Below are 13296 nucleotides of genomic sequence, written 5' to 3'. Positions count from 1 at the left end.
AAGTTCTCACCCTGCAACGCGATGTGTTTCCATGGTATAGAGAACCATACCATAGAGGTATGCTAAGCAGTTTCTTCTCTCTATTCTTTAACATAAACATTGGTAAGAATCTATTTGTGGCTCCATCCTTCACCACAAAATATATAAAGAGGTATGTAGAGACCGTAGCGTTTTGGCGCTCGATAAAGCGTGAAACTATGTTATTTTATGTTATTGGTTCTTACCAATATTTGTTATATGTTATAGCTTCTTAGCCAATATAGACAGACGTGAAAAATGAATAAATCAAAAACCATGCGTCAGAACTCGTAAGTGTTTAATAAAACTAAAAGGAACATTGAAGTACTTTATTTTATTATTATTTTCATTTATATCATTTTTGGATTTTCATACGTTTTTAATTTAATAAATATAACATTATATATGTATTTAGAAATCATAATACTTTACGATTATTTACATAATATGCGTTGAGTGTTTTACACAACGAAGATTCAAAACGTCACAGACTAAATTATTTTCGTAATAGGAATGATCGATTTTGCCAGCACGCTCAAACATGTAGAGACATATCACCTAGCCTGTGGACTGGCCACATGCATTCGCAGCCGGCTGGTATAACCATTGTCCTCGTTTCCCAGCAGTCACTGAAAAAGGATAGAGGAGAAAATTTTAAATATTGTAAGTAAGCACATTATCTTTTTTAGCTGCCACTGTACTCCTCGTCAGAAGAGGGAACCTAGGAAACTCATGGTAACACACTACGCACCTACTCATTAAGCCATTTCTATTATTCTCACTTCCCGATGAAATTCGGAGGCATAGCATTCGCTTTGCTTCCAGAGCGAGGAAAATGACTTTTTTAGCTCGCTTGTTTCACTGCCTTACGACTGGCCTCAAAAAAAAATACGCTAAATTTGATTGAAATTTAAAAGGAAACTTCACCTTGAGTATCGTCGTCTTGTCAAGTGAATAGTTTTATTCCATTGGACACAGGAGAATCCGAGACTCGAACAGACCTAAAAGAAAGAAATAAAGAATAAGTAAAGTTCTAGGGTGAGCATGCATGTGTAGTGGGCCCACGTAGGTATATGTAATGTTTTGAATATGGATACAGTTTGGAAAACGGAGTGTATAAGCACTGGGATTTTAGAGCTAAAAAATCAGAACACTAGAAATACTATGTAACATTGTCGGATCATGTGATTCATGTTACGTAATATAATGTAATAGCATCTCGATCATTGATAACAATCAAAAGAAAACAACTGTTTAGTTCATTTCGATACTTCAAGTAATTGAACATAGTAAATATGATATTTGGGCCAATAATTGAAAAAATATATAATACGTATTATATTTGATAGTACCACAGACTTATATAAGAATATTAATTTTATACATCACCTTTATTATTAAAAAAATAAATAAATTTGGTATTTTTTATTATAAGAATAATATATAAATGTAAATAAAAATTTGACGCTATAGTAATGAAGTTGGAAAGTATTTGATGGTAAAAAAAATCCAATAGGTGATTTGTATTTTTAAAAATATTAACATTTTTCGAGTTGTGCTTTCTTCTGTTGTCCTATAGAACGACCAAGTGCCTTGTCAAAAAAGCGGATCAAATTTTAATTTATTAAGATTGTAAGCAACGACATAAAAATTATAATAACAAGTTTTCTCTAAGTTACATTCGCTTCACTTTCTTAGCTTCTTTAGCTTCGCCCAGTATCCCTTACATCTCAGGGTAGGTAGAAACTAGAAAGAACACAGAATAGAGACATTCCATTCCCCCATTTAAACGAATTCTCCAGAATTGTTGAGCAGCGAAATTCAACGCCGTGCCTCGTCCTGTTCTGGTAACAAACGGTAACGGTAACGGTAACGTCTGCTCTTGAGCAAAGAAATGAAAATAGTTCATACTCCCGACTAGAAATTGAATCACACTTATGGTAACTCAACTAGGCTCTACATACATTTAATTTTAACGATCGTCCCCTAAACTATAAAAGGCATCATATTGATAGTGAAAGTAATTTTGGCTAAAGAGAAAGAGAGAGCTAGTACTTTTATTCTTCTGTATTTATGAAGTCCTGGTACTGAAGTCTAAATATAGACTGGCTGGATCAATACCCGAGCATTGGGCATTTGACATTGGCTAAAAAGAGGTAGCGGCCGAATGTTTGTGATACTAAATAAACACGGATTTTCTTTAATTGAAGATGAGTGAAGAAAATGGAAATAAATTTTCTTTGTCTACCACATATAAAAAATATATAAATAATATCAATTACAAGTAAGTAGATTAAGCAAATAGTATTATTTATACTCACAAAATTTTATATGGATCATGGATGTCCGAAATAAAGATTTATTTATTTTTATTTGTATAATTATTATACAAATAATCACTCAAAACGCAATGCCTTGAAAATTAGGCGGAAAGCGGGCAACGGAGTGTCTTAACAATAGGTTCCCCTCTACCTATGAAGCTTGAAAAAAATCTTAATAATGAATAATTAAATTAATTACTTTCAAAGACACAAATAATTACTAAATACATTTTTAATTTGAACTTAAGAATGTATAAAAAGATATTGTAAATCTTGCCAACAAATCTTAGTCTATCCACTATCGATTTCCAAGATATTCATCTAAGTGCATCTGCATCCTACCACCTAACGACTTTTGCTCTCCTGGTAGATTATGTATTCGGATTTTGCATGCTTTGCCTGTACATTCTATAGGCACTGCCAATCAAACAAAATATACGACGGTTTTATATCTATCGTTAATGATTTCCTTTTGCGAATGAATAGAAAATATGTATTGAAAAAAATGGTTTGTATTGAAAAGGAGAATTTTATTATTTAACTAGTGGACCCGGACGCGGCTACGCCTGCTTCAACTATAAGAATATTTATTAAATATATTCATTAAATTATTTTCAATTCTCAATAGAATTAGTAAGAAAATATAAGCTCAAATAATCAAAAAGAATAATAAGTAGATACACATTATTAGAAAAAATTATCTGAGTTATTGAAATGAACTAACAAAAGGATTAAAAGTAACTAAAGGATAGGTATTCTTAATATTAGCAAAAGTACCTAAAGTTTTCCGTACGTGCGTACCTAGATATCGACTCTACGAAATAACTAAACATTTCTCTCTATTAAGTAGGATAATTTTAGCGGGCAATATCAAATAAAATAAGAAGAGAATCAAAGTGTATTTTAAATTAATTATAAACAACAAATAAAGTTCGAAAATGTATGAAAATTTATAAAACCGTCAATGTCATCTGCCCGTTCGCGTCGGTCACACTCATACTGTGCCGCCCGCTAGGTGGCTAGGTCATTTGGAATCAGTGACATCTCCTTAATTATTTATTAGAATGTTATACAGTAAACTATAATTTCAATCTAGATAAAATGCTAAAAGTGACTATTATATTTATTTTCATAAGGATGAATATCAAAACGTCGCGGTAGCGGTCGCGTAGCAACGACGGTTGTTATTAACATGGTAGAATAAATTGCATGTCAAATTAGAATGTACTTTAAAATATATTAGTATATATGTGTAATGTAATGTTATATAGCCTATAGCACTTCTGAAGAATGCAGCTTTCATACAAAACAAAAACAATGAAAATCGGACCAGTAGATCCAGAGATCTTAGCGTTCAAACAAACAAACAAACAAACAAACTCTTCCGCTTTATTATATTAGTATAGATAATAAATATTAAATGTAATTATTGTATTGTAATTATTTAATAACATTAAATATAATATAATTATTAATTAATTTAATAAAGCGGCCGTATTGGCGCAACGCGACGGTTGTGAGTTCGATTATCTACTCGAGGTTCCTTTCTTGGTTTTATTTCCTCAGTCAGGTAAAATAAAATCAAAGCGCGGTGTTAATTTCCGCAAATCACAATATCTCAAAAATTTGGCGGCAAATGGGCGACGGAGAGTCTTAACAATAGACTCACTTTGTCTACCCTTTTCTATGCGGGATCCATGATAACCAGGAAAAGTTAAAATGGTAAGTTATAATGTAAAATGCACTATGAAACAAACAATCTCCATAACAAAATTAGTTTTACATTATAGTATATTCTAGAAAAAAATATATTTCAGAAACCTGCGCATTAAAATTAGTTAAAATATTTCTTTTACATATACTTAATTATTATTAACAGACTAACTACAGTAATTTCCCGACTTCCATTGTTTTCCAATGTATCAAAAACAATGTACTGACAAAAAATGTAAGTTACATAAAAAAAATATTACATGGCTTATGTCAGTTAAGTAAGGTTTTTTTCCATCTTCCTAACCTCCACGGATGCGAACAAAAGGGTCATTTATGCGTGTGGTTACTTCTAGATACAGTATTACGGAAGTTACTTAGCGTTAAAACAAAAACAAACGCAGCTATTGCAGATATCATTTGCTTGTCAATTTGTGTCTAATAGCCTAAGATCCCGGAGCTACCAGACCTACGTCATTTTAGCAAAGCTGAAATTTTGAAGACTATTAATCTAATATGTAGTTAAGACAGTGTGCCTACTCACTAACTTGAAAGTGGGGACCTCTCAGAGGTAGCGCAAAATAACGGCATATCTCTGTCTGGGAAGATGATTAAGTTATCGGAATGGTATGGGTGCTTATTAGGGGTCATGAATTAGTCCGTAAGCAATGTATTTAAAATTAAAGCCAGCTAGTTTAACGGCATTTGACGTCTGGCAGTAGTAAAGGCACACGTAAAGGGTCTGGCAATAGTATATATACATTTATTACATCATTCTTGAAAGAGCGTTTTTACTTAAGCGTAGCTAGAAGCTAAGCTTAAGTTGGTGCTATCTCCGAAAGGTCCCCACTTTCAAATTAGAGAGTATGCATATAGTCTTCACCATATATTAGACTATTAATCCTCAAAATTTCAGCTTTGCTAAAATGACGTAGGTCTAGGGGCCCTGGGATCTCGGTCTATAACGATTTGTCATCGGTCACGAGATGACTTAAATAGAATCGAATGAATGGTGTTTTCTCGTAGATTATATTACTGAGTTCTTTTATGCTGATTCTTTTATGAGAGATTCTTATATAATTTGTAAAGTATAAAGGTATTTTTACGGCAGTATTTTAATTTATTATGTACTAGCGGCCCGCTCGCGGTTTCACCCGCGTGAACTATGTTATTATTCATTTCTGTCTCCATGATTACGTTCTAGTGACGTCTATGCACTATGTAGTAACGAAGTTTCATACAAACTTTGGACCCCAAAAACAACTCCTTAGAAGTCGAATATTGTAAATTCCCGTCTTAGCGAGCACCTACGTCCTCTAAGTAACTCCTATGCAAAATTTGAGATTCCTAGCACTTGTAGTTTCTGGGATTTCGTGATGAGTGAGGGACCTTTCGATTTTATATATATAGATGTATAATTATAATTTCACTATGTTTCTCCATTTCCTCTTAAGGTTATTTAGGTACTGGTTAGATGAAACAATGGGTCAGGGTGACAGAGAGCAGAGAGTAAAATTAACTACCTAGATTAATACAGGACATTGGAAATGGGAACTCTACAATGTGATTGAAGATGCTGTATGTAACAAATTTTTCGTTGTAGTACTCGTAGTAATGGTATTCTTAGAATTTCAAGGTTCCTAAAAAAACTGGCCTTAACGTAGAGTACTTACTTAATAACACAATAAAATTTGAACAATATTTATTCTTCCTTTTAAATTTGTGCTTCTTTTCCACATTTCGGGCCAAACAGAGAGAATCAGTAAATAAAATATTTCGTCTAATACAGATCCCGATACTGTCAATTTAACTTTCCGGAATAAAAATACTCTTTGATATGGGCACAAATATTTATTACCCAATATTTTAACCCACAATTATAACAATAAATAATAAGTATACTATGGCTTAACAAGTGGTTTACCTCGTTGGTGACGTCGCCGTCGCCGGGGGTCATGGTGCAGCGTACCTCCTCGTAGTACGCCGGCCTGTACTCGTACTCGTTGGTGTTCAGCCTGTGGATCTTCCTCTCTAAGTGGCAGATGGGGTAGTGCTTCTGTAGATGAAATAATGTTTGGGTTAAGGTTAATTGTTAATAAGATTCATTGTAAGTTTAATATTAGTTGAAATTTGAGTACAGTAAGGGTTTAGTTTTTGGGATCTTGTCGATGAAATCAAATCAGCTTCACGCTGTATCCCGCACACAGCAGGTTAGGCAGAGGGAAGCTAGTGTTAAGACACTCCGTTCCCCACTTTCTGCCGAATCCTGGAGGCATTGGGTGTTGAGTGGCAGAACTCAACGCCTCGTTTTGGAAATGGAATGAAATGGAAATATGAATGTAAATAAATAGTTCACTTCCACGAGTTGGAATCGAACCCACAACGTTACAGTCACACCGTTGGGCCGCTGGGCCACAAGAGCCTCAATGAACTCGGGTTAAAAAATCTCTAAATTCTAGTCTACGCTCCTAGACACCTACTGAGGTGTAATGTACCTATTAGTTAGTTTGCAATGGATTTGGGTATAGATTAATTAGCTCATTTTGCTATAGTTATATTTAATAAAGAGGGATAAGTCTAGTTGTGTAATAATCTAGTATCTTTTATACGCGGGATGAAGGTGAAAAAAATGTAATTAGCCAAATATTGCCATAATGGCACTATGACTGGAGATAGACGGTAACTAGATATGAGAATGAGCTATTCAGGTGGATATTGAGGAGATCCCAATATATTAAAGATTCTTAAGCATTAAAGGACAAAATTCTAAAAAGAAAATATTAAGATTTTTTATTTACCTTTACTCTAAAAGAATTTTCTACAATGTTGAAGTTGTTACAGCATATACTTTTATTAAATTAGCGAATTATTTTTACATTTTTAAATATAAATTATTATAAAAAAAAAGATACATTTAAAAATATAAAAAAACCACTCTTCCGAGGGCGGGACAAGGGTCCAAGCCATCGGTGGCTAGGGCTCCAGAGAGAGGAACCTCCGCACAATACGTGCCGTCTCAAGTAATACTGCCTTCTGTATCCGGTTCTTGATCCAACAGCTAAGCGATAGCCTCTTAAGGTGTTGGTCGAGGCTTTTCGCTATTAAACCGTTAACTGAAACCACTATCGGCACAATGATAGTCGCATTGACATCCCACATGGCGGTAATCTCATGGGCTAGGTCCAAATATTTAGATTGTTTTTCTTTTTCGGCCTTCACGAGATTTTCATCATGTGGGATAGTAACGTCAACAATCACTGCGCGGCGCGCCACTCGGTCTACTAGTACTATATCAGGTCTATTGGCAACAATATACCTGTCAGTAATAATAGACCGATCCCAGTAGAGCAAAGCACAGCTATTTTCAAGAACTGACATGGGATTGTACCTGTAGTAAGGCACCTCCAATTCTACAAGGCCATATTGAAGAGCAAGTTGCTGGTGTATTATCTTGGCTACTTGATTGTGTCTATGCAAATACTCACCATTAGCAAGATGAGAACAACCAGAGACAATATGTCTGAGGGACTCCCCAGGTCGATGACACGCCCGGCAGATGTCGATAGTGCCATCTTTCATAATATGTCTCTGGTAGTTCCGTGTCTTGATAACTTCGTCCATAATTGCACAGACAAAACCTTCAGTTTCTCCGAAAAGATCCCCGAACTGTAACCAAGATAATGATGACGCAGTATCCACGTCCTGGCCCACTAGGGCTCTATGGAATCTACCATGCAGCTCCTTGCTCTTCCATACAGCCATGCGATCAGAAGTAGTAAATACTACAGGCCGACGCCAGTTCTCTTTGCCCAAGGAAAGAGGAGTAAAGCCTTTGTCAACTGTTACCACATCCTTGTGCATATCCACGTCAATCTTGAGAAAATATTCTCTAAGACTGCATACCTCGTGGTTATGGAGGTTCTTGACATTCAAAAAGCCACGACCTCCACACTTACGCGGGATATACAGTCTCATTACAGACGAACGCGGATGATGCATTCGGTATGTCGTCAACAATTTACGTATTTGGCGATCTACGGAGTCTAACTCAGTCTGCGTCCATCTTACAATGCCAAAAGTATAGGCTAAAAGCGGCATAACCCAACCGTTGAAAGCACGCACCTTGTTGCCACCAGATAAAAGGCTGCCAAGCACTTTTTTCAGGCGACTAAAGAAACGCTCCTTCACCAATTGCTTTATGCTCCGCTCATCAATACCCAATGCTTCAGACATTCCAAGATATTTATAAGTCTCACCTTCACCAAGAGTTCTGAAGGAAACAGAATCTGAAATGCAAATATTATCAGATTTTATCACACTCCCCCGCACTACATGCATGCTAGCACATTTATCGACGCCAAATTCCATTCTTATATCACTACTAAAAGTTTGAGTTACCTTTAGTAGCCGCATAAGATCAGAACGTTTTGACGCAAATAATTTCAGATCATCCATGTACAGCAAGTGAGATATGACCTTACCCCCCCGGCGAAGACGAAAGCCTAAACCTGACTCAGACTGTCACCCTGAAATATACCCCTCTTTATCCTTATCGGTTCAGACGTTGCAGGAATATCACACTCCCCTAGATGACGAAGGACAGTGACCCATTGTCCCATACAAGCCTCCAAAAATGATCTCAAAGTAATATCAATCTTATATAACTCCAAGACCTTCAAGAGCCAAGTATGTGGCACTGAATCATATGCCTTCTTATAGTCTATCCAAGCAGTAGTGAGATTTTTCCTGTTCCGTCTTACCTGTTGGCTTATAGTTGTGTCAATGAGAAGAAGTTCCTTTGTACCACGGCCACCAGCCTTACATCCATTCTGAGTCGGTGCCAAAATTTTGTTACGAACAATATGTCCTGTGATTTTTTTATTCAGAATAGATGTAAGGAGCTTATAGATGGTAGGTAAGCATGTTATTGGGCGATAGTTTTTAGGCTCCGTGGTACATCCGGATTTGTATGACAGGAATGTTACACCTGTTGTCAAAAATGTTGGTAACGTACCAGAATCAAGGGCATCCTGGAATTGTGTTGCGAAAACGGAATGTGAACTGCGAAACCACTTCAGCCAGAAATTATGCAACCCATCTAGCCCGGGACATTTCCAATTACTAGCATAACGAATAGCACACCACACGTCAATTTCGCTTATTTTTATTGATCTCATTGGTATAATATTTTCGCAATTTTTCGCAATATCACAAAACCATTCACCCTCAGTGTGTTCAACAGGAGCCGACCATATACTACGCCAAAAACCAGCACTAGCATCTGGATTCGGGATCTCGCAATTAACCACACTATCCCCAGAACGTTCCCATTTCCTGTATACACTCCGTTGGTTCTTTTGAAAGGCACTATTCTGATTGTATCGATCCCATCGTTCTCTAGTTGTTTATTATTAACATTGTTGGATATATTTTACGAAATTATGATTTAAGCAAGGTTTTCTCAAGGCATACATAACTGTCGTATGTACCTATTATGGTGGCGTTAACACTTGTTATAGTCTCAATTTAAAACAAAATAGTACTTTAATGTCTTAACTACATACTTTAGAATAAAGTATTTATTTACATTTATATTTCCATTTCTTCGCTCTGGTGTCGAGGCAAAGCGCGACGTTGAGTTCAGCCTCTAGAATTCGGCAGAAAGTCGGAAACGGAGTGTCTTAACACTAGGTTCCCTCTGCTTACCCTGCTGTGTGCGGGATTGCATTGAAAATCAGCGTGAAGCTGATTTTCAATGATTATGATCTTGGCTTTATAGGACAATACGAAAGTTAAAGAAGTAGTACAGTTAATATATTTTTTTATTGAATTACTTTATTTTACCTGTGAGCTTAATTGTCTTAGTTCTCGTTCTTGAGAGGTTTGCAAGGATTCAGTGTATTCTGGAAGATTCTGTAATATAGAAATCATTTTTCATTAAGCTAAGAATAATCCCAGAAGTCTGTGTTGTGGGCACTAAGAACTTATTAATACATACATAGGTGACACATTGAAATATGTTTTAACTGATGTTTTTAGATTCTATTGGAATTCAGGTGTAAATAGGAGAAAAGAGTGTTTTTACGCTAAGTTAAAATAAAATTATTTTAAAACTGTTACTAATACGCAATTCGAATGAGATTCAACCATTTATGATGCCTATCTTATAAAATAAAAGTAAGCATATTAAAAACAAAATACTAAAAAGAAAAACACATACTTCGGGTTGCTCGCAGTCAGCGTCATCAGCGAACCTCGGCCTCGCTCTCTGTCCTTGCCTGTTCCTCTCCAATCTCCCTAAAACCGAGTTTAGAACTCTCTCAGGATTAGGTATTCTCAATACGTGCTCTATGAAGTCCTGTGCGGCGTCTTCACGCGATGCCGACATGGTGTTTAAAAACATCCACATGCAAATAACCTGTAGAGAAATGTAAATAAAATATTACTATTATTATATTTTACGCTTCGTGATGCAGGGACACAAGAGTGCCCCCTCGAGGAAATGAAATATTTAATATTTTCTCTGTATCGAGGTATAGCGCGGCGTTGAATTCCGCCATTCAACACATAATGACTACTAAACTCAGCGGAAAGTGGGGAACAGAGTGTCCTAATATAAGGATCCCTCTGCCTACCTTGCTGCATGCGGAACACAGCGTAAAGCTGAGAAATACATATAATATTTTACTACAGTTGAGACCATCGTGGCAAAGTGAGACAACATCTGACTTTAAACGTTACAGTCATATATTCAATCGCCTCCTTAAGAAAATGGTTATAGCTGTTTTAATTATTTCCTCGCTCTAGCAAGGTAAAAATCCTTGAATTCTGCTACAGTAGGAAAAAAATGGAGAACAGAGTGTCTTGACACAACATATTCTTTGCCTACCATCCTACGTAGGGAGAGGCGTCTGGCTAAAAACAAATAAGTAGATTGGAGATGGTGCAAAAGTAATGTGTTTGCACGTCGTCTCAGTTTACCGTGTAAAATTGTGTAAACTGTAAAATGCCGATGTCGATATACGGAAATAATAGATAGAAGTATATTTGCTTCTTAAGCTTTTAGCATTTAGCTTGGATGCATTTACACCTATGTCAAGTCAAGGACAGTAGTCAGGTTTCATAGTTTATCTATATATATTTGCAGTACACGTTTTCACGTGCATTAGAAATACCATTGAAGTCTTATAAATTCAGATTCACGCTGCGTCCCAAAAAAAGCGATATAGAACTCAAAACATTCTTCATTCTACACTTTCCAGCCGAACTCGAGACATGGTAATATAAGGTGTTGAGTTGCGTAACTCAACGCAACACTTTTCCTACCAGAGCGGGTAAATGAAAATAATTATTAACCCTGATTGTGGATTAAACCCACGACCCTCGTGTTAAAAGACTAACACTGCCCCTAGGCTATAGGCTAGGATTAAATTCTAAATTCACAAAAAAATTATTCATTTGAATCAGTTAGATCAGATAAAATCATTCTCAATTTTTCACAACAAAGTTGCATTAAAACAGTCAGTAATTGCGTTAGTAATTAAGTGAAAGGAAGATTTTTAAAATGCAATTTGCCCATAGGTGTATGAAATTCAGTTGTTTTGGTATGAGGAGTGAGGAATGAACGAATGTGATATTTTCATTTCTTCGCTCTGGTAACGGCGTTATGTTCCGCCACGAAAACGAAAGTATTTTAATAGGAAAAAAGTGCCTTAACCACCAAGTTCCCTCACCCTACCCTATGTTCCCTGTCCCGTATGTGCGGGATACAGCGTGAAGCAGAAGAAGAAATGTTGCAGAAATAAACATATTTTATAGTCATAAGCTTCACTAATTAATAATAACTATTACTAATTTATTAAATGATGATTTTCTATATTAATTCCTAAGTCGACTTTAATAAAAAAGTGTTTAAGCTTTGGTAAAAAAAAAATAATATGAACTTTTGCTTAGTACTTATTTTAAATTAACTGTGTGTAAATAATTATGTGTAAAATAATTATGTATGGAATTAATGTCTATTGAATGTAATACAGGATAGCTGCCAGCTAATGTAATAGTAAAATATACCATTGACTTTGAAAAGAGCAACTGTTGAGTTTCTTGCCGGCTCTTCTCAGCAGAACTGCCTTCCGAACCGGTGGTAACTTTTTGTTCATCAGTTCATTCGACGATTCAAAAGTGCTTGTAATAGTTTATTTGAATAAAGAATATTTTGTATTTTTAAATATCGTTTTACTTAACGCCGATTGAGCAAATAGAATGACACCTGAGAACAGCTCAGCTTGTGTCAGTATGACTTTAATTCGACTCTCGTTCCTTTAGTTGCATATACGATAAGTATATATTTTAATATAATTTAATATTTCTCATATATATATATACAGATATATGATAAAAATTAAATTATATTCATATGAGTACACCATACAGTATTAGGTTCTACCATATATTTTCTTTGTAACGACTATTTGAAATTCAAGTTCGTTAGTTACTTCGTTACTGGTCCTGATTTTCAAGGGTGCAGGGATTTTCAATAGAGACATTAGGAGTTCAATCGGAATCGGCTTAGTCTTATTTTATATTTATTATAGTTTTTAATGATGATAATGATAAAATAATTTATTCCAGAAAATATTAATGCTAAAACCAATTAAATAAAAGATTATATACGGAAAAAGATACCAATAGGTTGATTGCCACTTTTTGGAAAAAAGTTAGTACATAATTCTCTTCGATTCGATTATAAAATTAAACCTAATTTGTCACGAAAACATAACGCCAAGAGATACTAGTGTCGCTTCCATTGTTCACTTGTTTTCTGCACAATAAAATATTTCTCCTGCGTTCTTCATTATCATTTGTTTTCCAATATTTCGGCACAAAAGACCCAAAATTTCGACTAAAAGTGATATATTCAAATTAGATGACAAAAATAGCCCAATTATTAAAAGCACATAGTCTATACATATAATAAGAAAGTAAAGACGCGCGTCTGTACATTGAATATCGATTACAAAATAATAATTAAGGGGGGTCCAGGAACAGTAATAGAGCCATATCCACAAAAAAATTGTCTGTATATTTGTATGTTTGTACACTTTAATCTCTAGAACTACTGGACGGATTTGAATTAAACTTTTTTGGTTGTATAGCTATTATATCTAGGCAATATCTAGGCTACATTTTATTTTGAAATATCTAATGTGGAACCTTAACAGCCTGTCTTAACTATAAGAGATGTAAA

At 35.2% G+C, this 13296-nt stretch overlaps 1 protein-coding gene across 1 annotated transcript in view; it reads right to left on the bottom strand.

The window, feature by feature from the left end:
- Positions 1-351: 351 nt before the first annotated feature.
- Positions 352-13296, bottom strand: part of LOC146527279 (uncharacterized) — a 17376-nt gene continuing 4431 nt past the window's right edge. Inside the window, exons 2-6 of the mRNA XM_085205814.1 lie at positions 10270-10467; positions 9894-9962; positions 5974-6105; positions 946-1019; positions 352-647 (exon numbers count right to left, since the gene is read on the bottom strand). Coding sequence (XP_085061940.1) covers positions 554-647; positions 946-1019; positions 5974-6105; positions 9894-9962; positions 10270-10467 — 567 coding nt within the window. The 3' untranslated portion in view covers positions 352-553. The remainder of the gene's footprint in view (positions 648-945; positions 1020-5973; positions 6106-9893; positions 9963-10269; positions 10468-13296) is intronic.

This window comes from Heliconius melpomene, chromosome 21 (genome assembly GCF_056956725.1).
Source record: "Heliconius melpomene rosina isolate 202511_hmr_F chromosome 21, ASM5695672v1, whole genome shotgun sequence".
Taxonomy (NCBI): domain Eukaryota; kingdom Metazoa; phylum Arthropoda; class Insecta; order Lepidoptera; family Nymphalidae; genus Heliconius; species Heliconius melpomene.
Note: the sequence above shows the minus strand (reverse complement) of the source record. Positions and strands in the feature narration are given on the sequence as shown.